Below are 24,057 nucleotides of genomic sequence, written 5' to 3' on the forward strand. Positions count from 1 at the left end.
ATGGAATCTTTCCTTTTGGGCATCATGCGGATATTCGGATCCGACGGTTGGAATTCAAACGGGAGATCCAGCGGCTGTGAGCTGCAGAAAGTAAAGATCAAGCGATCGTCTCGTGTTTTCTGGATGTTCTACCTCGTTGATTCTCACGAGCAGTGATTTTCTTTGCGCCTCTTCGGCCGAGAGCCGACGATACAGCGCCTGGATGAGCTCTTTATCGTTTCTTGACGAGGTAATGGCTCGTCTCTCCTCGTTTAATTGGTTTTTCTCGGCTGGACGCAGGAAGTTTTCTTGTTAATCCTCCAGATTCTTAGCAATTCTCCCTCTACAACTTGAAAATGCTTACCTTCCAGTGTTGAGCGTTCCATTAACAGCTTTTCGCGAAGGCTCTGGTATTCCTTTTCAAGTTGGTTTTTTCTCCTGAATAAAACCGATAATGTTGAAATTAGAAAAGACGATAAAGTCTGCTTACATTGCAAGAACTTCTTCTGCCTGGGAGTGAAGAAACTCCTTGAGATGGTTTGCGTCTTCTTCCCGGACCTTCACTTGCATTTCCCTTGCTTGCAAAGCCTCCTCTCTTCTCTGCCAGCCTCTCTCCTGCGATCCACGGCAGCCAGCGTAAAAAAAGCAGTGATCCATTCGTCACGCTACCTGAACTTCGGTGTCGAGTTTGAGCTTATCAGTGCGCGTACGAATATCTTCTGTGGTCTCTAGAGCTCGTTGGCGCTGTTGATAGGCCAAGAACTCAACTTCCTGGAGAGAACTTGGAAGAGGTAAGCGCTGGGAAGTCGAGTTTTGCAATTTACTCTCTGCTTGGCTTGAAACCTCTCCTCGAGCGTCGCCTCTTGTTGAGCCAATTGCTCCCGCAGCGTCCTTTGCATGTCATCCAAGTCCTTTCGAGCACTAGCTAGCTGCCTGAACAAGTCGAAGCAGTGAAACTTAAGTTGGAGTGGCGGAAAGAAGAATACCATACCGACGGTATGAAGCAGCTTCATCCATCCTGGCTTGTGCAACTTCGACCTCGCGAATTCTTTTCACCTGTGTATGTAAAACGCCGAAGCTCGCAAGCCACCAACGGGGAAGGAAGAGAAGAAATTACCTGAGCATCAACTTCAGCTCGTACTTGGTTGTCAAAATCTCGGTGCAGTTTTGTCACTCGCTCCTCTGCAGTCCTTGACGAGCTAAGCTGTTGTTCTTTCTCCAGCTTCTTTTTGAAAGCGTCGTCGATCTCCTTGAGCCAGGCATCTAAATTGTTTCATCAGAGGAATCAAAGAAGTTCTTTTGACAAACCGAGCTTCTTGGGACCAATCTCCTCAGTTTGGGTCGAGGAATCTCGAGTACTTGCAGAGGAAAGAAAATGCTGGACAATGGCGATCAACTGCTGTGCAAGACAGCTGCGTTCCCCCGAGACCTGGAAGAAATCGAAACATAAACTCGAAAGCCAAGATCAAGCGCAAAGAGTTCTCAAAGCTAAAGAGGAAGTAGCGAAACTCGCCAAGGAGGCAAAGGACGTACCTCTTTTGTGATCCAGAATGGTGCTAGATCGAGACGAAGGATTTGCACCACTTCATCGCGCGAGAATGGTGGCCAAGAGTCCAATTGGCTCTCCGGGAAGAACACCGACTGGGTGAACTTAAAGCCGTAGGCCTCGAGATACTCCACAAACGTGCTCGCTAAGATCCGATCCTGGAGCGATGGCCTTGCCCGCATCGACGGATCAAACAGCGAATGGTCGTCTCCCCGGAGCTTGTGAATCAATGCCGATCGCAGCTGGCTCTAGAGAAAGAGAAAAGGAAAACCACAAAGAATGCGGGCATTTTAGCCATCGAAATCGTGGCGATCAGCGTGACAAGAACCTTGACGCGCCCGAGAATCCCAGCGGATTGAAAGGACAAGAAGAGCTGCTCTTTGAGTTCTTCAGCTGACAAGGGCTCCATTTTTAGGGTTCTTCCCTGTGTTTTTAGGGTTCTTACAATTTCTCTGTGCGAGAAATGGACGCGACCAGGAAGGCGATGTTCCGGTCGCGGCTGCGGCAGGCGGCGGAGCGCAAGGAGAAGATCGATTCACCTCTGGCTAGGTACGAAATCATTGAGAAAGAGCGAGTATCTAGGTGATTTTCTTTCTTTCTCAGGTACAATGATCTCGGGCAGCTTGTTTGTAAAGTCTGTAACATATCGATCAAGACGGAGGCTCTTTGGGGAGCTCATCTCGCATCTCAACAGCACAAAGAAGTAAGCCGAGAGAGAAATTTCTTTCGCGTTTTAGCGTAAGTAAGTTTCTCACTGTGCAGGGTGGCTGAGAGTGGGAAAAAAATTCCTTTTCTTCTGCAGGCTGCCGATGAGTTGAAAGAGCGAGCAAAGCGATTGAAAGCCGCTGCTGCTGCTGCCGAGCCAACTCGATCGACCTCAGTAGCGCAAAAATCCGAGCAAAATGGGAATAAATCCGAGGCAGTAAAAGGTGACTCTCAGCGAGGTGAGACAAGTCTAGTTGTGATCTTTTGATGCCGTGACTGAGAGATAGCTAACTTTGCAGCCGATTCTAACCGGAAACCAAGCAATGGTGAAGCTCCTCCTGCTCAAAGCAAGGATAGGACTGGACCCTTGCCTGAAGGCTTCTTTGACAATGCGGCCGCGGACATGAAGGCCCGAGGAGTAGAAGCGCCTAAGATCAACATGCAGTACGTCTTTGCCAGGTTTTGGGTGTGGAGCTAAAAGGTTTTTGCGTCTAGGGAGGAGCTGGACCATTTCCACAAGCTTATAGAGGAGGATGTCAAGGCAGTCGATGATAGGCACCGGGAAGAGGAGGTACGTATTCTTCTGTGTGGATTTCTCTTTCGCTGATAGATTTATCCAGGTTGAAGCAGCGGAAATCCGACACGAGGAAGAAGAAATTGAGCAAAGGTAGAGCTAGACTCTTGCTCTGGGTTTTCACAGCTCTGATTTTCTTTCTCTCTGTTTTTTTCCAGCCTTTGTGTGGAACGCGTTGAGATGCTTAAGAAACGAAAGCTTGAGTTACGCGACGAGACCAAGCCGGGAGACTCAAAGTCAAAGAAGCCAGAGAACTTACTTGACGAATTATCAAGCGATGACGAGAGCGACGAAGAACCGGTTTTGGATTGGCGAGGTAGACGCTAAGCCCCAAGATCAAACTCGTTAGCAAGTATGCTCCAAGATCAAACTCGTTACCAAGTAACTTACAAATTGCTTTAGACTCTCTCGAGCTCATGAATGTGCTTGAGCTTTTGCGCTTTGAGAATGTCACTCCATCCCTGGAGCAGCCTCTTCTGCCGTTTAATCAGCTCGTCTTTCGCCCTGAGCTCGCTTTCGAGCCCAGCAATTTCCTGGAGACTAAAGTTCTAAGACAAGAAAAATCGCATGGAGGAAAAGAAGAACCTTTTTCAAGAGCTCCTCTTTGGGAGGCTGGTGTTCATGCTGTACCCGAATGAAAAATACTTGCAGCTGCTTCGCCGCTTCCATGAACTCCCGGGCATGGCGCTCCACATCCACTAGAAGCGAAAAACCAAAATCCTTTGACACCGAAGAGAAAGACGTTATGTTACCGTGGTGGGAGGGATGAGTGGAACGATCGGCCGCCTGGAGCTCTCGAGCAGGGAGGCACGGCAACAATGTCGCGTCCAAAGACGCGACCCACGACTGGACTTCGTTTAGGCTGCTCATACCAAACACAACCCTAAAAAGAAAGATGCAATAAAAAAGGTACTTTGCGATTGATTTGTGATTTTGAGAGTAGCAAGATCTACTTCCGATTTTTTTTTCCTGATTACCAAGTTTTGACACAGCATCTCTTGCGTCTACCCGTAAAACTCCTGTGTTCAATTATTGTTTTTTTCAAGATTTTGCTATGCTATTTGGGTTGAGAAAAATATTTCAAAATAAAATAATAACAGTACTTTAAATTAATATTATTTTTGGTTTGCTTAAGGCACAATTCACCAAGATAAAACTTTAAGTGGAGATACTTAGGATATATTTGAATATTCTGATCTAACAGTTGTTATTCATTTAGATTATATTTAAAATTATGAACATATTTGTAATTTATAAATTTTTATAAACATGTTTTAGTATATTCTAGTTTATTCTAACATATAATGGTTGAAAATTAATCTTGTGTTTATAAATTATAAACATATTTATAATTATAAAATTCTATTTGATCAATTGGTAGTGGTTGTACAATACTCTTCTCCAGATCCATCAGTAGATAAGTCATGTTTCCCACTCCATTTCTCCCCTCCATTAGCTTTTCCATCCATTGAGAAGTTGGTTCTTCTCATTTCTACTTCCCATCTAGCTGTTTCACTACCATTATTAAACCCTTGATGCATTTTTGACCTTAGCCCATGTCCTTTGTCTATTTCTACTATCACCATGAAAGAATTAGTTAACGAGTCTGAACCACTTCAATTGTTTGCTTTGATTGTTAATCTTATTTATCGTTCCATTGACTCAACTGTTTGCTTGTTGGTGAAGTATTAGGATTTCCAAGATGTTTTTGACAAGAGAAAAGCTAGTGGTTTGCCTCCTCATCATTTTTATGACTGTGCTATTGAGTTATAAAAGGATGCTTAGCCCCCATGGGGACCCATCTACAATCTCTCACCATTAGAGCTGGCTGCCCTTAAGGAGTATGTGGACTCTAATTTGGAATCTAGCTTCATTCAGCACTCTTAGTCACTTGCAGGGGCACTCCAAATGGCTAAAATTTATAATTTCAGTTTTTAGGAATAATAATAATCTTATTTAATCAAATGAGAATTGAGCTTGTGTCATTTTTCTGATATTAAATGTAATGCACCCTATTTTTCCCTATTGGAGCCAATTAGAAAAAATAGACAATTGTTTAATGAAAAAGCTCTTTATGACTATTTATCCCTATACATCCCCCAAAGTTCTATGAATTTACAATAATATTATATTTAAATCTCATCCTATAATAACATATATTACAGTTATGGTAATTCCACTAAGACTAAAGTGTATAATACTAAATTTATATAGAAAATGCAAGATCTTCAAAATAACTTTATGTTGTGAAAGCATGGAGGTGGTTCTTGGGGTATTTTAATTATATTTATTTTGTTCATTGTAAAGTTGTAATTGGTAAATTTTTGCCACAAAAAATAGATAAAAAATGTAAGATAAAAATAAATTATTTTCACCAAAATTAATCAAAGAATATTAATCTCAATAAACAATATACTTGGTGGTTCTTTGATTTATGAATAAGTTTATGAAAATATAAATGAGTAAATGATTAGAATTTTCTTGCCAATATTTAAGAAATTATTATGTAGTAAGATAAAGGTATAAAACACTAAATATGAGAATTAATATTAATGCAGAACATTTAAAGGATGTCTAAGTTAAATTTCGTCCATTTATTTTAATAAGAAGACAATTTTAAAATATTAGTTTATAGAAACATTAAATTTATCTTTAGTTATATAAATTTCACATGCTGCTATTTATTAGGATTAACAAAATATATAACATTTATACTAACACTAGGTTTAATATTATAAAGAACTTTTACTCCTCAATATATATATATATATATATATATATATATATATATATATTATAAACACACACACACATATATATACCTCTGTGTGTGTGTGTGTGTGAGTGCTCATATAATAGTTATTTTATTAAATATGACTTGGATGTAAAGTATATACCTATAATATCCAGCCATATTTTTAATTTAATGGTTGTAATTTTATACTCTTAAACTATCTGCAGGAAACTGTCCTTGTGGTTGTGGCCAGCCTTCTTTCCTGTGCGTCAGTTGGGGTATATTTTGTCACTCAGTTTAAATCCAAAAGTCCTAGGCTAAAGTCGCTATTTGTAAAGGTGAATGGTACTACGTTGAATAAGAGTGAAAACAACCTCTACAAATTTTCAACTGTTTTAATGTGAGCAAGAGTCAAGTTGACGAATCACCATGTACGAGAGCCTTGGCTGTGGGATGCACCCCATCCGCCGGTCGGCCACATTTGACGCTGGATTGGGATGCCTGGTAGCCGGTTGCAAGAAGCTCCAAGTCGTCGTCCTCAACGGCTGTGTTGGTATTTTGGATGCCGGGCTTTGCTTCCTTGCTTCCAACAGTAAAGAGCCCACCACCATCGACGCCTCATACACAGAGGTCTCTATCGAAAGGTCTCTCTTTGCTTTTCATTTCTTTTTCCTGTGTTGTCATCTTTGGTTCATTTAGCATAGACCGTGGTTGATTTAACCAGAAACTTCTCTTTTTGGTCCTTGTGTCTTTCGAGTTTGGTTGACCTGATAAAAAAATCTGTTTTTGTTTTTGCTTACTGTTTCCCAGATCACTGATGACGGCATCATCAAACTTGCCGTCTCTCAGAGTGTTGAATCTGGCTGCGTGCTCCAACGTTGGAGACGCGGGATTCTCGTACAAGTACATCATTGCTGGTATGTACGATGACGATTCTAAAATACAGTCGTTCTAGTCTTCTTTTTGCTCAGGAACTGGATCTATCTTGACCAATGTGGGAATCTTGTTTCTCTTGAAGCGAAGCTTGTAGTTTCTAAAGCTCTCATCTGTAAATTCCTTGTGGAGTATCAATTAATTTGGTTCTTATACTCGTGAGAAAAACGATCGCAGATCACTGCCAGCTGTTGGAAGCAGTTGGAAAGCTCACGCAGATCCGAACATGGCTGGCTGCGAAATCGCCGGCGATGGGCTTCGCTTAGTGGGCTCTTTCTGTCTTCAGCTAAGCGACTAAGTTTGAGCAAGTGTAGAGACGGATTCTGGCATGGCTTCCATTTTACATGGCTGCAAAAACCCCTGGAAGCTTGATCTTACTTGCTGCCTCCACCTCACGGAGATCACTGCTTGCAACATCGCAAGGTCGAGCGCGGGTCTTGTCAGCTTAAAGATCGAAGCTAGAACAACATTTCACTGTTGATAGATCGTTGTAGCTGCTTGGAAGAACTGGACGTGACCGATTGCAACATCGATGACGCAGATATGAGAGTGTAGCTCAAAGCTGACAGTTGCAGGACTGGAATGTATTGCGAAATGTAGGTTTTTGAAGACTCTCAAGCTCGGGTTTTGCAAGGTCAGCGACAATGGCACCGAGCATGTTGGAAGAAATTGCTCCAACTTGATCAAGCTCGATTTATACAGGTCAGTTTTGTGGACTTTCCGAAGTGCCAGCATAAAAGTCTCACTTTTTTGTTTATCAACGTACAGGTCGGGGAATGTTGGTGATGCGGGAGTTGCGTCCATAGCCGCTGGCTGTCGCAAGTTGAGAATTCTAATCCTCTCGTACTGTCCAAACATCACGGACGCTTCCATCGTCTTCAATTCGCAGCTCAGCTATCTCCAGCAGCTTTGCAAACGAGTTGGCCTGGAGAAAAAACTCCCGGAATTCAAGAACCTTGTAAAGCAAACACGATCTCAAACACTGCGGCATTGGCGATCGGGGAATGACCTCCATCGTCTACTGCTTTGCAAATCTCCAACAGGTTCAAGCTCTTCCAAATCTTTCTTCTCAAAAGCTTACGGTCGTTTTTCTTCTCTTACCAGCTAAATCTATCGTATTGCCGGATCTCCAACGCTGGACTCGTGATGCTGGGAAATCTTCGCTGCTTGCAAAACGTGAAGCTCGTCCAGATCGGGAATGTTTCCGTCGAAGTTCTCGCGGCATCACTCCTTTCGTGTGTTTACTTCAAGAAAGCATGCCATGGCCTGGAGAACAGTGGGCAATATGGATCAAGCCCAAAGAGCTTCGTGGAAAGCTTTCATGTCCGTTCAAAAACGCGCGAAAGATTCGTGAGAAAGTGGCCTTGGAGCCTGAATCCTCATGATCAAAGCTTACACCCGAGTTTTCCGTGAGATGCCCGGCCTTTCACATTGATGTTCTTGCCTGCGGTGTTTAGCACATCTAGTCACATTGGCTGCTTGGAGAAAAGCCACCTGTGTGTGCTTCACGTCGATTACCTTCGACCATGGATTGATCTCAGTCGCTCAGGACAGTTTGGGAGAGCTCAAGATCTGATGAACAACATGCTGTTTCTCCCTCATGAGGCTCCAGCCAGAAGCTCCGTCGCCATATCCTTAGAGCAATCTTGTGCAAATTGCAGCATCATCTATTACTGAGCACTTCATATCATATGTGTTTGTTAGGTGACGCAGGAGAGGGCGGTGCTCGATCGGCTGGATTGTTAAGGAAAGGAGTTAGTTTAGCGCGTAAACGATGGCAAGGACAATGACGCATCAAAGAAAATGCCAAGAACAAACAAAGAATGTGCAGGCAAGCGACAGACTTACATACGCAGCGGCCAAACAAATATTTCTTCTGCCTTGCAGCCGGACCGATCGACGAAGACTCCGTCAAATCCTGGCGAGATTTCCAGCGAGAAAACCCGATTCGCTACGAACCTGTGAAGCCAGAGAAGAGAATGCGGCCCGCCGGATGGAACGCCGCTCACCAATGATTCGTGATCGGAGAAAGAAATGGATGCCTGAATCATGAGCGGCCATAAATTTCCAAGCTTAATGTCCATTACGATCCGGCGCAGCTCTTACCTAACAGAGAGGAGAAAGCGAGCGAGAAATCGAGCCGATCGCTCGCAGCAACGCGATTCCGGGATTAGGGCTCCTCAAAAACCACTGACTATCCGAGTACTTTTGGACCAGCCCTCCTATATCTCAAACTTATTTTTAACGAAGAATATTATTTCACATTTGCATAGATAATTTTTTTGTAACAAACTCAAGTTTTAAATAAATCTGAATAGAAATATTTAACAATTTCTATATAGTTTCTTAACATATGTTTTTCGTTTTACAAAAAGTTATAATCAATAACATCCATTATAGTATTTTGTAGTAATTGTTAATTTAAATACATCCAGAAAAAAATTTGAAAAATTTAAATTAAATTTTTAGATTGGTTTAATGAATAATTTAATATTATTTTATTGAGTTGAGTATTCTACTTCTTTTAATTACAATTGTAAAAGTCAATTATTGAGTTAAAAAAATATATTGGACTTCATATATGTAAATTGTATAAATATTTTCATAAAATCTAAACATATATTGTTAGCAAAGAAAATGAGCATGAAGATTTAGTGATAAAAGAGCTTTTACATTTACTTTAGCTTACTCGCTTAGCTAAACATGAGTATATTCCTTTTTTTAAAATACACGTTCAAGATATTTTTATTTAGTTGCATGGCTATTTTATTATTTTATTTTTTATTAGAAATTTTTTCCAACTTGAACAACATTTATCCAGACTGTTTTGCATATTTAATTATAGTTAAAAAATAAATGAAAAAACTGCTCTTCACAATTAAAAAAAAAGTCAACATATTTATTTATTGAGTTGGATGAGAATATCCACTATGCATTAGTAAGTATTAACACTAAATGTAATTATATATTAATGCTATAACTAACCAAATATAAATAATAAGAGTAAATATAAATTCAATAAAAAAATTAATTTTGATAAATTAAAATTCTCCTATCTCCTCTTTCTTTTTGCTTAGATTGTTGTTTCACAAAACTCAAGTCCACTAAAACGTTAGAAATGAAAGAAAAATGAAAAACCAATGCACGACACAGTTCGTATTACAAGGTGGCCTCGGTCGGGTCGTTGTGGTTATAGGTGGCCTTTTGTCACAAGAAAACAAGCTTCTCAGAGCTTCAAGGAAGTGATATCCGGGCTTCAAAGTTCCACTGTATCATGATGGAGAAGAATTAAAAAAGCAAGAGGAGGAGACATAGACGATTAAAGGCTTCTCAAATAGCTCGGCTCTTCCTGAGTGTGTTTTAAAGGTTGAGAGGCTTCAGCATGGGGAAATGTGGCTCCTTGAAGTAGCAGTAGTAGTAGTAATACAAGTAGTAGTAGCAGTAGTAGTAGCAGTAGTGATAGTAGTATAGCTCGCAGCTGTGTGGAAGATGGTATAAGGCAAAGGGTAAGGATGTTAAACAGCCAAGCTAGTGCCTAAGCTTCTCGCCCAAAACGCCTAAAGACTGAATGCAAAGTAGCATGCAAGCAGCGAAGGGAAAGGACCACAGTACCTCAGTAGAGTCCAGTTGCTTGGGTCTGTGCCGTGAACATAAACGCTTCCAGCAGGCTTTGAGCAGCTTGCGTCTGATCGGGCGCGCCAGATATCTCGATTATGCGCTTGTCGGACCCGGGCTTGGGGTCATGAAGTTTCACTTTAGCTCCAGAGATCTATAGACAAGAAACATATAAGTTGCTCGGAGCAAAGCTTGTGAAATACCTGGCGTATCTGAGCTATATTGCTCCCCCCTTTCCCGATAATAGAGCCAATTACGGTTCCTGGAATGGTTATCTCGATCGTAGTACCTGCAACACTTGCCACCAGTCCAGATCCTGCTCTGCCACTGCCAACGAAAAAAGGAGTGTCAAAAACTTGAAGCAACTAAGAATGAAGAGCATACGTTCCAAAACTGGCAGCTGTTGGTGTTGATCCAACATATGAGAGAGCGCCAAGTCCACCAGCAGCACCCTGTCAAAAGAAGATGGAATGAAGAGTCAGTGAAAAGCTGGAGATACCTGTAGACCCCAGTTTCTTGGGGTGGCGGGTATGGAAGAACGTAGACCCTGAGAACCTAGACCGGGTAGAGAAAACATTCCTGGAGATGGTTCATGCCTTGGTTCATACGTCGATGAGACAGGCACGCTCCCTTGGACCCCAAGACCCGGATTACTCGAGACATTTTTCATGTGCTCTGAAAATATGTTTGCTCTTAACCTGGTTATGATTTCAATAACAGCATCCCTGGCCACAGTAATATCCCCTACAACCTGCACGTTGATTTGTTAGCTACTTTCTTGGAAGATCACACAGTAGTTGTTACCTGAACAAGTTCGTCGTCTTCATGAGCACACTTGGGTAAAGCTTCTTTGGACAAAACTCTAATATTCGCCCGAGTGTTCCTTCTCATGTCAGCAATAATACTACCTTTCTTCCCAAGTAAACAGCCAATATTTGCGGATGGAACCAAGAACCGGGTTGTCATAGCTCCATCCTTCTCGGCACTTGGATCAGAAATCCGGCTTTGGAGTTGTAGTACAGCTTCCAAAGCTGGAGATACCTGCTCATGAAGTACCTGGAAAAATACAAGTTGCGGATAGAAAAAGAACGTAAAAGAGTTACCTCATTAGAAGTAATGTGTATGACTCGTTCCTCTGCATTGGCCACCGCGTCCGCAATCTTGATCCGAGCACAAGTTTCCTCCCGGATCGATCTGATGATCATACCACCCTTGCCGATCACGCTGCCAATCTTCTCATTCGGACATAGCAACCTTACGGCAAATTCTCCCTCGACTGGCTCGTCTTTTACCCGACCACCACCAGGGAGTCCGTGTGCCAAAGGAAACGCGGAGGCTCCGTAAGACCAAGTCGAGCCGCCAAGACCACCTAGGTGAGGAGCGATACCGACCAAGTGCCCTCCTAGCTGACCCGGAGCAATGGAAGCATTCCCCTGGGGGAAAAACGCTCCCGGAGGAAGTAACGTACCCGGTAGAATAGTAGACTCTTGAAAAGGTCCTAAATGCCCTGCTTGAGGAGGCTTGTCTCTGGGAGGATTGTCATAGAGCCGAGTCGAGATCGTCGTGAGAGCTTTCTTCACGAGAGCCAACTCTCCAGTCAACTAAAACATGGAAACAGAAAACCAATGTGAGAACCGAGGAACGAGACAAACCAAGAGAAAGATAAGATTGTTCTTGCCTGGACGAGCTCGTCAGTGTGATACGCACACTTTGGAAGCTGCTCCCTGGGAAGAACACGAATTTGTGCCCCGGATTCCACCCTCATTTGCTCGATGATCTTCCCGGCTTTGCCGAGCAAGCAGCCAATCTGGTTGCTGGGCACCAGCAGCCGCGCAGTGACATTCCTGGAAGAATCCTCGTCCTCATCAAACTCCTCGCCCTCTACAATCCTAGCAAAAACCTTGAACAGCGCCTCCTGTGACGCTGGAAGAGGTGTGCTCTCCTCGCCATTTTGCTCCTTGTCCTTGTCCATTTCCTTGCTCCCACCCCGAGGCTTACCTTCCCGCCTCTCCCTTGGCGAGATGAAAATCACCCTCTCATCCGACCCTGGAATCCCATCCGCGACCTTAATCTTGGCGCCCGTCTCGTTCCTCAGCGATTTGATGATGCTGCCGCCCTTGCCAATGACGCTGCCGATCTTGGCCCCGGGGCAGAGAATCCTGTACACCACATCGTCGACGGGAGGAGCGGCAGCCTCGGGAGTCCGCTCGAAACCGCCTCGCCGCCTCTGCCGGACGCTGCGATCGACGGAATCCTCCTCAAACTGGGAATGCGATCGCTTGTGCGCGTAGCGCGCGCCCTCCATCCCTCACTTTCCTTAGCCGCGATAAACCCTATCCGCCATAGCCAAAGATTAGGGCAAATCCGGGTAGTTAAATTCAATTCAGCTGATCGAGTTAGGGCGCAGCAAAAAACTTAAATTTCAAACAATGCAATTCGCAAAGAAAATATCGCTCGAAAAGTGTGCCATGGATTGACAAGATATTTCCAAAATATCTCCACGTGGTGTCCTTGTGGCTCAGGTTTAGGGTTCTTGAGGACGGCATGGCGATCGCGCAGCAGCAGCGCCAAATGCAGGAGAGCGATGCCGCCAGGAAGATCCGCAAGCCCTACACCATCACCAAGTCGCGCGAGAACTGGGCGGATGAAGAGCACGACAAATTCCTCGAGGCGCTGCATCTGTGAGTTCTTCCTCTCTTCTTTACAGTTCTCGATATTTTGCTTCTCCGCGTAGCTTCGATCGCGATTGGAAGAAGATTGAGGCCTTCGTGGGCTCTAAAACCGTGATACAGGTGAGAGTTCTCTTTGTTTTTTCTTTCTGTGATCCTTCTTTTTGTTGCTAGATTCGCAGCCACGCGCAGAAGTATTTCTTGAAGGTACAGAGAAACGGCACTGGAGAACACGTACCGCCTCCAAGGCCAAAGAGGAAAGCCGCACTACCATATCCTCAAAAAGCTCCGAAAGCCGGTATAATCTTGGAAACGGTTAGCGATTCTAATCCCTTCTCGTTGTTCTTCCGTTTTGCAGTACCTTCAACTGTTGCGGTGGTCGAACGATCTCCGGAAAGTCCCAGCAGCAGCGGTAGTGATGATGCTTCTCCTGGTAAGACAAGACAATTTATCCATCGTTTCTATGGTTTAGCAAAGAGCTTTTCCTTTCCTTCTTTTCTTTCCAGCGACACCAGCACCAAATTTCGCAGCAGTCTATCAATTCCTTGGGAACGTCTTTGATCCAAATGCGTCTGGCCATCTCAACGCTTTAGGTGGAATGACTCCGATCGATCGCGAGACGGTAAGCATCTCAAAGTCCATCCAAAAAAGACCAGGCAAGTGAAAAAAAACACAAAAAACAGGTCTTACTTCTCATGAGGAACTTGACTGTCAACTTATCCACCAACGATATGACTGATCACGTAAGAGGTTCAAAGAACTCGTCACAAGCTCAAAGTTGAAAACTTTTGTGCTGCAGCTAAATTATCTTTGTCCTCCCGTTGGAGTCTAAATGGCTCGCTTTTAAATTGGATCCAGCAAAGGTAAAAGGAAAAGTCTGGGATCTGTTTTGCATGGTTTATGTAAATTCCTAACTATGCCATGGTAAATATTCTAATTGATGGTTAAAGCTTACTTTTCAAATGGTAAAGAAATCATCTGAGATTTGTTTTCGGATAAACAGAAAAAATCGATTAATTATCAGCCACCATGCCTTTTGGTAAAGGCAAAGTTGTCTCTGTAACAAGTCTTGTTCATCTCATTTCTCCACATCATCATCTCTTGCTCTTTTCTTGCCGCAAGCTCCAGAGTTTTGATTTCCATTTCCATAGCACCATCGTTCCTCTCCTGTCCAAGCTGTGGATTCCCGAACTGCTCAAAGCCCAACACCAGATCTCTCTCATCTATATCCTCCACCTTGAAATCCTTGAGAAAATTCCGTCCAAACTCCTCGTCCTGGCGTCCTTGGATCATCTCCACCCCACAATCCCGCGCCCCTTGGAGAATGTCCCTGCACCATTCTGGCCACTCTGCCTCGTCTACTTCCAGGGACTCATCGTCCATGAGAGACATGATCAGGCAGTGGAGCTCGTGGTTGACCGGCAACGACTGGGTAGCTAGTGCGTTGACCCCACCTGTCTCGCCACCTTTTGTCTTGGTCCTCTTTCTGGGGGTCCGTTTTGCCCTCGTTGTTCCACCCACGGTGTGTTGGCTCTTGATGCTCATTGTCAATTTAAAACCAAAGGGTAAAACTATAACGAAACCTAAGGTCCTATTGATATTCGCAGTTACCTTTGTGCGTGGCTTCGTACGTGATTGGACGAGATATCCAAGCCAATTAGAGGGAGCTCCGTCATCGACGAGCGCGAGCTCCATCCCTTCATCCATGAAGACGAACGATGTTGCTTCCACTGGCGGATCAAACGCGAGCGTTTGAGGTGGTGTTTCCCAGGTTGATCTGAGGTCCTGTTCGCGAGAATGCATTGTTGCTTGGCACCAGTGATCACTGATATGATACGACTAGCAGCTTTGAGACCTTCATGCCTGGACACCACCTCACTCGGCATGCGTAATGTCCTGCCAAAAGGGTGTTTGAGAAGACAACTTAAAAGCCTTTTGGTACCTATCCCGATTTTCCATCAAGTCCAGAAGTGCCATTACCGGATAAATCAAGTGGTGTATCTCCATCCTGAAAGAAAAGAATATTAAAGAGCGGGAGATGGAAGAGAGCCCACCTCGTTAGCAATTGTCCAGTCGGCTCCACGATTGAGCAAGACGCGAAGTATATCTCTCTGTTGGCAGCGAACCGCGACATGGAGCGGTGTCCAGCCCGCCTACAATCCACGAATTGAAGAACATCACATCCGGAAAAAAGAAAACCACCAGATCGGACCTTGTCAACAGAGTTTACATGCACTCCATATTTTAGCAGCAGTCTCACGACACTGGGACTCCCACTGGCGACTGCATGGTGTAAGAGCGTTGAGCCATCCTGCAAGGAATAGCAAGATATTTAGACACGACAGTGGCCCCCCAGAGAAAAGGAAGAGACAAAACCCCAGACCTTGTCCCGATAGAAAACGTTGGCTCCACCATGGATTAAATGTTTGACGATGTGAAGTCTGCCAGCTTGAACAGCTTTACGCAAAACCGTAACTCCTTCCTGCACGTCACTCCCTTGAGTGGGACACAACACAAAGACTTCCTATCCCTTTTTCTCTCTTTTTCTTCTCGCACTCTCAAGTACCTCGTTCACATTGTCTTCGTGATCATCCTGTTGCATCAGCTCCGCAACAAGAAATGGCTGCTGTGGCGAGGCCAGCGTGTGTAAAGGCATCCATTTCTCCTGCATGATCCACACCCAGTCAGTCGCGTTGCCTTCACGGTCGTTCTGGATGAACTTACACAACTTCTTTTCTCGATAGTTCGGCGGTCGCACTCCTGGAAGAGCTTCCTCTCATTTCCTTTGAGATTTTCTCCCTACAGTAACAGTAAGTAGATCATCTGTCACTTTAAAGGACGAACAAAAGAAGAAGAAGGAAGAATGGAATCGAAAAAGTAAGAAATAGTGACTTACTTTGGAATAGTTTGGTGGAGCTGGCTCGGTCACCTTCTTTGCCTGTTTCGAATTTTTCCGCGTGGCCTTGCCACAGTTGTCTAGATTTTGCGAGCGCTCGGCCGAAACAAGCTCGCCACCATTGTCATCTCCGAGCTCCAAATCATCACTGAGTTCTTCGTGGCGATAAGAAGCTCGATGAAGTTGACGACCACCTTCAAAGACAGTGTGTGCGACTTCTTCTTCTTCTTCTTCGATCTTCTCCTGTTGAATGGCCTCGTCAATGATTTCGCCAAGCTTCTCCCGCAGCTTAGCCTTTTCCTCCTTGCTCCTCGACCGTCTCCCCTTGAGAACCTCTCTCCTCTTCTGCCGCTTGGTCCTGTTGAGATCGTCTTGCAAATCCCTCCATCTCTCGGGGACCAAGCCTCTAACTGGTACCTGAGCCACAAATCTCGTCCTTGCGCCTAGTGGAGGCGCCGGCGCTGGACGCTTCACAACCGACTCGAAAATCCCCTCCTCCACCTCCGCATCCTTCCCATCCGCCGCCTCCTCGTCCCTCCACAGCGAAATCTCCGCCAGCATTCTCATCGCCCGGCCGCATTTCTTGCGATCCACGCTCTGCCTGTCCGCAATCCCAATTCAATCATCGAGCGCTCCAAATCAATATCAAAATCTTACGCACTGCTGCCGAATCACAGCAGCACCGCTCCCAGGGAGCCACACCCCGCAGGCCACGAGCGGCATAGCCCAAGAACCCTAAATCTAAAAAACGCCAGGTCACCACTGCCACGTCGGCAGAATGTTAGGTCTTTGCCGCTAAAGTTAGCTACCACTACAGTTTTAGCGAGGCTAGAAAAATGCGGGTTTCTAGATTTGGTGGAGTAGTCAAGCCATAGTGGCCCCTGTCCATTTGATGTGCTTGTTCATTCATTGGGCTAGTCAAGGGAGACCCTTCTTCGATTTTTCTCCCCTCTTGCGGCCTTCCACCGTCGCGGCGCCCGCGGCGTGAATGGATTCCAGCTGCTTGGCGGTGCTTCGCGCCAAAGATCAGGTCAGTAGACATCGCCTGGCGCCAGCACCGACGACTCATCGATGATCGGAGCTCCGGATTACCTAGATTTTGCTGGAGGCGGCGCCGATCCGCTCGGCATTGCGATAGAATCGTCAACACGGGCGAGAAATAGTTCTCATCTTCCCAGGAAATAGTGTCGCAGCTACAGTCCTTCTGGAGGATTCTTAGTTCCAGCTCTAGCACTAGCTCCCATGATTTGGACAGGATAGGGGAAGGGATAGGGGGATGGAGCAGCAGCAGCAGGGATTGGTAGTGTGGCTGGGATTGGTGGTCGTGTTGCGGGCGGCATGGTGCCTGGACGAATGCAACGCGACGTGTCTACAAATCCACACGAGAGCCTGCGAGTCTTGCAAGGGCGCTATAGGACCGTTCCAGGCGTTTAGAAACGAGGCCTTCCTCTTCATTGACGCTCCTGACGCTTTAAATTCTCCGACCAGCGTCGATTCTCCCAGTGGCAGGCCTTGCGCTGTCAACGATATCCTTTGCCAGGGGCCGCCATCGACAGAGGAGAAGCACTGCTGCGCAAGCTGCGAGGGTGAGACGGTCAAGTGTAAGCTCTTTACGTTCTCGCCGTCATTCAACAAGTCCAACCAAAACACCGTCCAAGTTTTCTTCTGGAACGAGGCGGATGGTCCGTCGACCAGGGCGGTCAGCACCACCGCTACTCCTCCACCACCGCACTCGTGTTCTTCGGCCGGTTGCAACTCAACGCTTGGATCTTGCTCGAGAAAAGCTTGCCCGCCAGGTACTTGGATACGTCGTGTTTTTTTCCTTGGTTTATAGTTTCTCTTTTGTTTGTTTGTCTGTCGTTCTTACATGCTTTTGATCATGTCCTACCAGGCTGCCGGTGTAAGAAGTCCTCCAAAAAGACCATGTTCATCATAGGTGAGCTTACATTTTGATTTAACTTTTTTTTTGTTTTTCGCGACTGAATTCCACTTTTATGAATCAGGTGGAGCATCTGGTGCCGGGCTTCTCTTCGTGCTTGTCTGCTTGATCGTCTTCGTTGCAAGGAGGAGGCATCTCTCTGCGAGAAGGCGATGCCGCAGCGACCGAGCACAGATCCTCACCGACGCAACCTGCGCCTACACTCCCATGGTGTTCACGTTCAGGGAGCTTAAAACAGCAACTAAATCCTTCGCCGAGAGCAGGCTTCTAGGAGGCGGAGGATTCAGCACGGTCTACCAGGGCAAACTCCCCGACGGTCGCATCGTAGCGGTCAAGAAACTCAACCAGGGAAACAAGCAGGGAATCCAGCAATTTCAGAACGAAGTCAACATTCTTTCACAGGTCCGGCATCCAAACTTGGTCCAGCTTCTCGGCTACTGCCTCGAAGGCCGGGACTTACTGCTGGTCTACGAATTCGTCCTCAATGGAACTCTAGCCGACCACCTACACGGCGAGAAAGGAAACGGGCTCTCTCTCGAGACTCGGATCACAATCGCACTGGAAACCGCTCAAGCACTGGCCTACCTGCACTTCTACGTCAAGCCACCGATCTACCACAGGGACGTGAAGACGTCCAACATTCTCCTGGACAAGGATTTCAAGGCCAAGGTGGCGGACTTTGGGCTCTCCCGGCTCACGCACCTGGACGCAACGCACATATCCACGGCTCCCCAGGGAACTCCCGGCTACCTCGACCCGGACTACCACGAGAGCTACCAGCTGACGGACAAGAGCGACGTCTACAGCTTTGGCGTCGTCCTCCTCGAGCTCATCTCCAGGAAGAAGGCCGTGGACATGACGCGGGACAAGAAGGAGATCAACCTGGCATCCATGGCCCTCGCTCGGATCCACTCGGGCGCGTTACACGAGCTCTTCGATCCGGACCTGAGCGTCAAGTACTGGAAGCTCTTGACGAGGCTGGTGGAGGTGGCGTTTCGGTGCTTGGCGGCGGAGAAGGACGATCGGCCAAGCATGGTGGAGGTCGTCCGGGAGCTGGAGCAGCTTAGCGGCATGACGATCAGCTCCAGCAGCTCCAAGAAATCGTCGAGATTCAAGCTGGAGCACCAAAGTTCCGGCGAGCTCCGGAAGCAGAGGAGTGTGGCCAGCACTAACATGGAGGAGGATTCTCCCACGTCGGTGCAAGTCAAGTGGCCCAGCACTCACACATCTCCCAGTAACAGCAGATCAGAGATTTATAACTGATCCGAAAACTTTGGAAAAATCTTCTTTTTTTTCTCTCTTTTCTCTTCACAAAGCCTGGGATCTGTGTTTTGTACATTATATATTTATATAATGTATATATTCCAGAGAACTTTTTTATTTGAGAGTTCTTACCTACCTAGAGAACGAAGAACCAGCAGTGGTGGTACCTGGGCCTGTGGAAACACGAGGAAAACAACACTGACTAGGATGCTTAAAATTCGAGACATTAGCTGTGATGAAATAGTGAAGCAGCTGCTCCATCCGTGGAGAATTGGAGGAGAAGTAAGCTAAGCTATGGCGTGCAATTCGTAAAGCAAGCTAAAAGTGAGTTATAAATGAAGACAAACCAAAGTGAATTCAAAAGAATTAAAATGAAAAAAAACAAATTAAAACTGTGAGTGCTTGGAATATGGAAAGGGAATATAGAAATGTGCATATCAATTAGCCCAAAAGCCCTAGCTTATATATAGGAGCGAGTGGTCCAGATTGAAACTAATCCGACGGCTACCAAAATCCCATTACGCTAATATTAGTATATGGCATCATAGCCGTACACTTGGCCCTCACATCATTCCCCCCTCTCAGGATAATGGAAGACTATCAGGGTTCTCTTGTAGACGGGCCGGGATCTGGAGGAACATCAGGAGGAGGTATCGGCGGATCTGTAGATGGTATTAACTGCTCCTAATCCCTTTGTATGAAGCATTTCAACCGCTGCACATGCACAATCTCTAGAGGATCGGCCTGCTGGACGTCATGCCGAACCTCATAAACTTGTGGTCCAACTGGCCACAACACCCGATACGGTCCTTTCCACTGTGCAAGGAGCCCCTTAGATAAACCACGTACCGTAAGATGGGGAAAACGGACTAACACCAAATCATCCACTTTGTACTCCGCAGGTGGACGATGACGGGAGTTGTAGTGCCGTTGTTGTCCCACTTGTATGCGGCCTAAGTGTTTGGCAGACTCTGCTCGGACAAGTGGAAGAATGCTTGTCAAATATTGATCCCATGACTTAGCATCCGCAGCTCGTGGCAATCGCGAAGGTAAACCCAGCTCCGTTAGTAATATTGGATCATGACCATATAGGAGTTTATATGGTGAAGCACCAATAGAACTCTGCACCCCAGTGACATATGCATACCGAAGAGACGGCAAATAACCATCCCAATCCGAATGCTGAAAGTTCACATACTTCGCAATCATCCCCTTGAACGTCCGAACGAGCCGTTCCACCAGACCGTCTGATTGTGGATGATAAGCACTCATGAAAGTGTGGCGAATCCCCAACCGAGACGTCAAAACATGAAATGCCTCAGCCATAAAAGCGGGACCATTATCCGAAAGGATCCACTCTGGACAAGAATGCTGGAACACCACTCGATTGAAGAGGAAGTATCCAATAGTAGTTGTAGAGGCACTAGCAAGAGCACTAACTTCCACCCAACGAGTCAAATAGTCAGAAGCAATAATAACATACTCATTGCCAGCAGTTGACCGTGGAAAAGGTCCCATAAGATCAAACGCCACCAATTCAAACGGATGGGAAATTGCAATTGACTCCAATCGTCCTTCCGCAGTCCGAGGGGGAGTATTACGAGCTTGGCACCAAACGCAGCTACGCACATACCGGATAATATCACGTCACATCTCCGGCCAATAGAAAGACTTGCATAACTTCTCAATTACACGATGATGTCCCATATGCCCACCTAGAACAGGAGAATCATGGTAGGCATGGAGAAACTGCGGAATAAAGATAGAAGGCACCACTAGCAGTAAATGATCATCAGGATCTGTCCCCACAAAATAAAGAAGGCCACCTTCAAGACGATATTGAGAATGTAAATGCCGGAAAGGCAAGTCATCAGCAAGTGATGCAGGATTCTTAAACCCATCTTGAAGCCTTCGAATCCATGGCTCAATCTTTTGAGCCTCGCGAACCTCATCAAGTGAAGGTAGATCTTCCTCTGCACCTTGTGGACACTGAACGTCAAGTATAGCAACCGCTGACGGCACAGAATCCTCATCTAGAAAATCCACAGATGCTGGAATGACAGGCTCGTCAGAAACATGAGAAGAGAATGAAGAAGGAAGAGGAGCTCGAGAAAGGGCATCAGCATCAGCCATAAAACTCCCTGGGCAGTGAACAACATCAAAATCATATATCTGAAGCTTCAAAGCCCACCGAGCAGTACGACCAACCAGGTTCTTTCGCTTTAATAACGAAGTAACAGCAGCATGGTCACTTTCAAGTAACGTCCGAGAACCATGTAGATATGCATGAAGTTTCTCGAAACCCCAAACTGCTGCTAAACACTCCTTCTCTGTCGTGGAGTAGTTCATCTCCGCTGGTTGTAATGTACGGCTTATATATGCAATGGGACGGTGCTGACCAGGCACACTCAAGCTCTCTTGCATTAACACACCTCCAAGACCAATGTCAGAAGCATCCACGCACAAAATAAAAGGTCGAGTGTAGTCAGGATATGCCAAAACCAGAGGAGTTGTCAATAACTTTTTGAGATCCCCAAACGCCCGATCACAATCCGGAGACTAGATGAAAGATGATGTTGATGACTTCAGCAACGCTCGCAATGGTGCAGTGCGATCAGAAAGATGATCCACAAAACGCCCGAGATACTGCACCTTGCCCAAAAAACGCTGCACATCATTCACACACTTCGGAGTAGGGAACTTTAGAACAGCCACAAGTTTGTCAGGATCAACTTGCAAACCCTCACAAGAAATACGGTACCCAAGATAAGTTGTGTCCTTGGATCCAAACATGCACTTCGACTGCTTCAGCTTTAAACCAACGTCGTGTAGCCGATCCAACACTTTACAAACATCATGAACGTGCTCCTCCTACATCCCCTCCGAGTGGATCAAGACATCATCAATGAAGTCAGCAGTCACCTCCGGCATATCGCAAAGAACCTCGTCCATCATCCGTTGAAAAGTTGCTGGAGCATTGTTCAAACCAAATGGCATCATTAAGAACTCATACAAACCAAATGGTGTACGAAAAGCAGTCTTAGGAATATCTTCTTCGGCCATCGGTACTTGCCAGTACCCAGAAGCAAGATCTAGCTTGGTGAACCAACAACTTCACCCCAGACGATCCAAGAGATCAGCAGTGTGAGGAAGAGGGTACACATCCGGGATCGTTACGTTGTTTAACGGACGATAGTCGATGCAGAAACGAATACTCCCATCAGGCTTCGTCACAAGATGAGGTTCACATGCCTAAGGACTTCGCGACTTCCGAATAACACCCTTCTCCAACATCTCCTGGACATTTGCACGTAAAATCTTGATCTCCTTTGGTGACCGATGACGAACAAGAACCTTGATTGGACGAGCATCCCCAGTTGGAATTGGATGACGTGTAGCAATCTTGGCTCCAGACGATAGGTCAAAGTCAAAGAGATCAGAATACTCCTTCATGAGCCGGTCAACTGCTGCAACACAAAGATCGTCGGAGGGATCGGAAAAGGGAAGAGCAGAACATGATGGAAACACAGGAGGAAATAATGGGGGAACAAAAGTAATGGAAGTAGAGGTAAAAGTAGAGGGACGAAGAGGTACAGATGTGAGAGGAATGGAGGAAATATAAGGAAGTATGAGACAAGGGGGAGAAGCCTCAAAGTCACACTTGGAATGAGTGCGCTGCAACCAATCCATACCAAGAATGAAGTCAAAAGCTTGACTTGGCACCACCCGCAACGACTGCAACTCAAGCTCGAGATCGCCCACATGCACAACCAGGTCTGCCTCATCCCGTGCACATGCATGTGTACGGCCGTTGCCATAAAGAATGAAAATTGGTTCCACCGCACGACACAAGTGTAGATGACAACGTGTGGCAATAGGTCGAGCAATAAAAGATAAACTCGAACCTGTATCAACCAACACTGAGAGAATAATATGAGACCTCTTGTTATAAAGATGAGCTTGAAAAGTAAACACTGGATGAACTGGTGCCGAGTGAACCCCTTGATGATACTCCCGAAAGAAAGATGAAGGGGTCACTAACTTATTCACGCAAGGTCCTTCCATTACCCGTGCGACTCCTCGTTTCCCGGATTCATCTCGGTGTCCAAACCTTCCACTGCAGCAGCACCAACGGGACATTGTTGATGCCAAGGTCTCCACCCAGGAAATGGAGGTCGCCAATCTAGAAAGCGCCGACAACGCCGATAAGTATGACCAACTTCATCACACGCCCAGCAACGAACATCACGGCCACGACCACGTCCTCGTCCTTGTCCTTGGACTCGAGTAGCAGCAGCATCAACCTCCATGGGAACAGGACCATCACTCATAGAAAGTGGAGTGGAAGGACGTGCAGCAAGAAGTGGAAGAGGCGACGTCTCACAATGTTGTGCCAAGCGAAGAGCATCGTCAAGGGTGGCAGGAGCAAGTGCATGCATAAGGCCGACAAGATCTTGACGAAGTGCTGGCTACAACATTCCTAGCTTGATCCGCTCCGACATATTGGGCTCCGCACGAAGCAAAAGACTTCGGAAACGAATGCCAAATTGCATTACCGACTCAAATGACCCTTGGCGAAGACGATGCAATTGTTGGAAGGCATCGTCACAATCGTCGGCATGTCCGAAGGCGCGTTTGAAGACGTCCGGAAGATCACTCCAATCCTCACGAGTGGCCGCACTCAATCCATTGTACCACTGCAATGCCGTCCCTTGGAGACACGTGGGAAACTCATGTAAACGTCAATCATCATCCCAAGAATGATATATGGCAATCACCGTGAAGTGATCGAACTAATGGTACACATCATCCCCGGGATTCCTACGAAAGAACTTTGGCCAAACGTGAGGATTGGCACCAAGAGCAGGAGGAGTTGGACCACGTGCCGTGAATGCCACCATCAATTGAGTTTGATTGTTCAATTGCAAGTGCATAGCATCAAGCAATTGGACCAACTGCTGCTCGAGAGTCAAAGGAGGAGATTGCTGATCTGCCATGGAGACGAATGAAAAAGAAAGAGCAAAAGAAGAGAAATGACAAAAAGCTAGAAGGAAATGGTAGATCTAGACAATGCAAAAAGCTAGATCTAAACCAAAATCCTGAAAGGAAAGAACAAAAAGAAGGAAATGGAAAAAACTAGATCTAGACAATGCAAAAGCTAGATCTAAACCAAAATCCTAAATCCAAGCACTTTTCAGGGACAA

The 24,057-nt window shown here is 45.9% G+C and overlaps 8 protein-coding genes across 14 annotated transcripts; 4 read left to right on the forward strand and 4 right to left on the reverse strand.

Moving 5' to 3' along the window:
- Positions 1-18: 18 nt before the first annotated feature.
- On the reverse strand, positions 19-1,903 carry LOC112344222 (apical junction molecule-like). Its single transcript, XM_024668584.1, has 11 exons — positions 1,854-1,903; positions 1,513-1,773; positions 1,288-1,408; positions 1,097-1,242; positions 971-1,035; positions 804-912; positions 649-750; positions 470-594; positions 344-417; positions 133-269; positions 19-81 (listed from the first exon to the last, which is right to left on the reverse strand). The coding sequence occupies exons 2-11, from the start codon at positions 1,705-1,707 to the stop codon at positions 55-57; spliced, it is 1,101 nt and encodes a 366-aa protein (XP_024524352.1). The 5' UTR covers positions 1,708-1,773; positions 1,854-1,903; the 3' UTR covers positions 19-54.
- Positions 1,904-1,961: 58 nt separating this feature from the next.
- On the forward strand, positions 1,962-3,210 carry LOC112347082 (zinc finger protein 830-like). Its single transcript, XM_024677379.1, has 7 exons — positions 1,962-2,074; positions 2,129-2,228; positions 2,328-2,469; positions 2,530-2,674; positions 2,726-2,801; positions 2,851-2,897; positions 2,963-3,210. The coding sequence occupies exons 1-7, from the start codon at positions 1,989-1,991 to the stop codon at positions 3,129-3,131; spliced, it is 765 nt and encodes a 254-aa protein (XP_024533147.1). The 5' UTR covers positions 1,962-1,988; the 3' UTR covers positions 3,132-3,210.
- On the reverse strand, positions 2,986-3,698 carry LOC9641731 (mediator of RNA polymerase II transcription subunit 28). 2 transcript variants are annotated; one of them, XM_024677392.1, is made up of 4 exons: positions 3,557-3,698; positions 3,390-3,502; positions 3,195-3,337; positions 2,986-3,127 (listed from the first exon to the last, which is right to left on the reverse strand). In XM_024677392.1, exons 1-3 carry the CDS (start codon positions 3,672-3,674, stop codon positions 3,203-3,205), a joined length of 366 nt encoding a protein of 121 aa, XP_024533160.1. In that variant the 5' UTR covers positions 3,675-3,698; the 3' UTR covers positions 2,986-3,127; positions 3,195-3,202. The 2 variants fall into 2 exon arrangements, with proteins under 2 accessions (XP_024533160.1, XP_002960902.1); XM_002960856.2 differs by lacking the exon at positions 2,986-3,127 and having other exon boundaries at positions 3,158-3,337.
- Positions 3,699-5,967: 2,269 nt separating this feature from the next.
- Positions 5,968-8,199, forward strand: LOC9662962 (F-box/LRR-repeat protein 3). Its single transcript, XM_024669597.1, has 7 exons — positions 5,968-6,182; positions 6,349-6,459; positions 6,649-6,736; positions 6,934-7,012; positions 7,047-7,173; positions 7,240-7,429; positions 7,576-8,199. Exons 1-7 carry the CDS (start codon positions 5,968-5,970, stop codon positions 7,882-7,884), a joined length of 1,119 nt encoding a protein of 372 aa, XP_024525365.1. The 3' UTR covers positions 7,885-8,199.
- A 1,282-nt stretch (positions 8,200-9,481) lies between these two features.
- Positions 9,482-12,418, reverse strand: LOC9662963 (KH domain-containing protein HEN4). 3 transcript variants are annotated; one of them, XM_024675708.1, is made up of 8 exons: positions 11,765-12,418; positions 11,190-11,687; positions 10,891-11,142; positions 10,586-10,837; positions 10,471-10,538; positions 10,290-10,413; positions 10,084-10,240; positions 9,482-9,738 (listed from the first exon to the last, which is right to left on the reverse strand). In XM_024675708.1, the coding sequence occupies exons 1-7, from the start codon at positions 12,389-12,391 to the stop codon at positions 10,085-10,087; spliced, it is 1,977 nt and encodes a 658-aa protein (XP_024531476.1). In that variant the 5' UTR covers positions 12,392-12,418; the 3' UTR covers positions 9,482-9,738; position 10,084. The 3 variants fall into 3 exon arrangements, with proteins under 3 accessions (XP_024531476.1, XP_024531470.1, XP_024531483.1); XM_024675702.1 differs by having other exon boundaries at positions 9,486-9,949; XM_024675715.1 differs by having other exon boundaries at positions 9,486-10,240; positions 11,765-11,930; positions 11,987-12,125.
- Positions 12,419-12,594: 176 nt separating this feature from the next.
- Positions 12,595-13,718, forward strand: LOC9641732 (protein REVEILLE 3). Its single transcript, XM_002960191.2, has 7 exons — positions 12,595-12,767; positions 12,821-12,878; positions 12,930-13,053; positions 13,114-13,188; positions 13,262-13,377; positions 13,439-13,498; positions 13,555-13,718. The coding sequence occupies exons 1-7, from the start codon at positions 12,631-12,633 to the stop codon at positions 13,585-13,587; spliced, it is 603 nt and encodes a 200-aa protein (XP_002960237.2). The 5' UTR covers positions 12,595-12,630; the 3' UTR covers positions 13,588-13,718.
- Positions 13,719-13,753: 35 nt separating this feature from the next.
- Positions 13,754-16,407, reverse strand: LOC9662964 (ankyrin repeat domain-containing protein EMB506, chloroplastic). Of its 4 annotated transcripts, XR_002992300.1 has the most exons (10): positions 16,309-16,407; positions 15,652-16,248; positions 15,480-15,554; positions 15,322-15,420; positions 15,139-15,237; positions 14,968-15,066; positions 14,810-14,908; positions 14,698-14,763; positions 14,367-14,651; positions 13,754-14,288 (listed from the first exon to the last, which is right to left on the reverse strand). XR_002992300.1 is itself a non-coding variant. In XM_024674336.1 (9 exons), exons 1-8 carry the CDS (start codon positions 16,372-16,374, stop codon positions 14,698-14,700), a joined length of 1,200 nt encoding a protein of 399 aa, XP_024530104.1. In that variant the 5' UTR covers positions 16,375-16,407; the 3' UTR covers positions 13,754-14,651. The 4 variants fall into 4 exon arrangements, 3 of the variants coding, with proteins under 3 accessions (XP_024530104.1, XP_024530098.1, XP_002960904.2); XM_024674336.1 differs by having other exon boundaries at positions 13,754-14,651; positions 15,652-16,252; positions 16,313-16,407; XM_024674330.1 differs by having other exon boundaries at positions 13,754-14,651.
- Positions 16,408-16,537: 130 nt separating this feature from the next.
- LOC9641733 (wall-associated receptor kinase-like 14) lies at positions 16,538-18,970 on the forward strand. Its single transcript, XM_002960192.2, has 3 exons — positions 16,538-17,447; positions 17,543-17,587; positions 17,655-18,970. The coding sequence occupies exons 1-3, from the start codon at positions 16,928-16,930 to the stop codon at positions 18,851-18,853; spliced, it is 1,764 nt and encodes a 587-aa protein (XP_002960238.2). The 5' UTR covers positions 16,538-16,927; the 3' UTR covers positions 18,854-18,970.
- The last annotated feature ends 5,087 nt before the right edge of the window (positions 18,971-24,057 follow it).

Source organism: Selaginella moellendorffii, unplaced genomic scaffold (genome assembly GCF_000143415.4).
Source record: "Selaginella moellendorffii unplaced genomic scaffold, v1.0 SELMOscaffold_0, whole genome shotgun sequence".
NCBI lineage: Eukaryota > Viridiplantae > Streptophyta > Lycopodiopsida > Selaginellales > Selaginellaceae > Selaginella > Selaginella moellendorffii.

Coding starts and splice junctions, on each gene's coding strand:
- LOC112347082 (XM_024677379.1), top strand. CDS start 1,989: ATGGACGCGACCAGGAAGGCGATGTTCCGGTCGCGGCTGCGGCAGGCG. Junction 2,802..2,850: donor ATAGGCACCGGGAAGAGGAG/GTACGTATTCTT, acceptor AGATTTATCCAG/GTTGAAGCAGCGGAAATCCG. Junction 2,898..2,962: donor GAAGAAGAAATTGAGCAAAG/GTAGAGCTAGAC, acceptor GTTTTTTTCCAG/CCTTTGTGTGGAACGCGTTG.
- LOC9641731 (XM_024677392.1), bottom strand. CDS start 3,674: ATGAGCAGCCTAAACGAAGTCCAGTCGTGGGTCGCGTCTTTGGACGCG. Junction 3,503..3,556: donor CACTCATCCCTCCCACCACG/GTAACATAACGT, acceptor TTTCGCTTCTAG/TGGATGTGGAGCGCCATGCC. Junction 3,338..3,389: donor AAGAGGAGCTCTTGAAAAAG/GTTCTTCTTTTC, acceptor TTTAGTCTCCAG/GAAATTGCTGGGCTCGAAAG.
- LOC9641732 (XM_002960191.2), top strand. CDS start 12,631: ATGGCGATCGCGCAGCAGCAGCGCCAAATGCAGGAGAGCGATGCCGCC. Junction 13,054..13,113: donor TCAAAAAGCTCCGAAAGCCG/GTATAATCTTGG, acceptor TCCGTTTTGCAG/TACCTTCAACTGTTGCGGTG. Junction 13,378..13,438: donor CTCCGATCGATCGCGAGACG/GTAAGCATCTCA, acceptor CACAAAAAACAG/GTCTTACTTCTCATGAGGAA.
- LOC9641733 (XM_002960192.2), top strand. CDS start 16,928: ATGGAGCAGCAGCAGCAGGGATTGGTAGTGTGGCTGGGATTGGTGGTC. Junction 17,448..17,542: donor GAGAAAAGCTTGCCCGCCAG/GTACTTGGATAC, acceptor ATGTCCTACCAG/GCTGCCGGTGTAAGAAGTCC. Junction 17,588..17,654: donor AAAGACCATGTTCATCATAG/GTGAGCTTACAT, acceptor TTTATGAATCAG/GTGGAGCATCTGGTGCCGGG.
- LOC112344222 (XM_024668584.1), bottom strand. CDS start 1,707: ATGCGGGCAAGGCCATCGCTCCAGGATCGGATCTTAGCGAGCACGTTT. Junction 751..803: donor GGTTTCAAGCCAAGCAGAGA/GTAAATTGCAAA, acceptor AGTTCTCTCCAG/GAAGTTGAGTTCTTGGCCTA. Junction 418..469: donor GCAGAAGAAGTTCTTGCAAT/GTAAGCAGACTT, acceptor GGTTTTATTCAG/GAGAAAAAACCAACTTGAAA.
- LOC9662962 (XM_024669597.1), top strand. CDS start 5,968: ATGTACGAGAGCCTTGGCTGTGGGATGCACCCCATCCGCCGGTCGGCC. Junction 7,174..7,239: donor ATCAAGCTCGATTTATACAG/GTCAGTTTTGTG, acceptor ATCAACGTACAG/GTCGGGGAATGTTGGTGATG. Junction 7,430..7,575: donor TCCCGGAATTCAAGAACCTT/GTAAAGCAAACA, acceptor TTCTCTTACCAG/CTAAATCTATCGTATTGCCG.
- LOC9662964 (XM_024674336.1), bottom strand. CDS start 16,374: ATGCCGCTCGTGGCCTGCGGGGTGTGGCTCCCTGGGAGCGGTGCTGCT. Junction 15,421..15,479: donor CTATCGAGAAAAGAAGTTGT/GTAAGTTCATCC, acceptor TGGATCATGCAG/GAGAAATGGATGCCTTTACA. Junction 15,067..15,138: donor ACGTTTTCTATCGGGACAAG/GTCTGGGGTTTT, acceptor TATTCCTTGCAG/GATGGCTCAACGCTCTTACA.
- LOC9662963 (XM_024675708.1), bottom strand. CDS start 12,391: ATGGAGGGCGCGCGCTACGCGCACAAGCGATCGCATTCCCAGTTTGAG. Junction 11,688..11,764: donor ACACTGACGAGCTCGTCCAG/GCAAGAACAATC, acceptor TCCATGTTTTAG/TTGACTGGAGAGTTGGCTCT. Junction 11,143..11,189: donor TACACATTACTTCTAATGAG/GTAACTCTTTTA, acceptor GTATTTTTCCAG/GTACTTCATGAGCAGGTATC.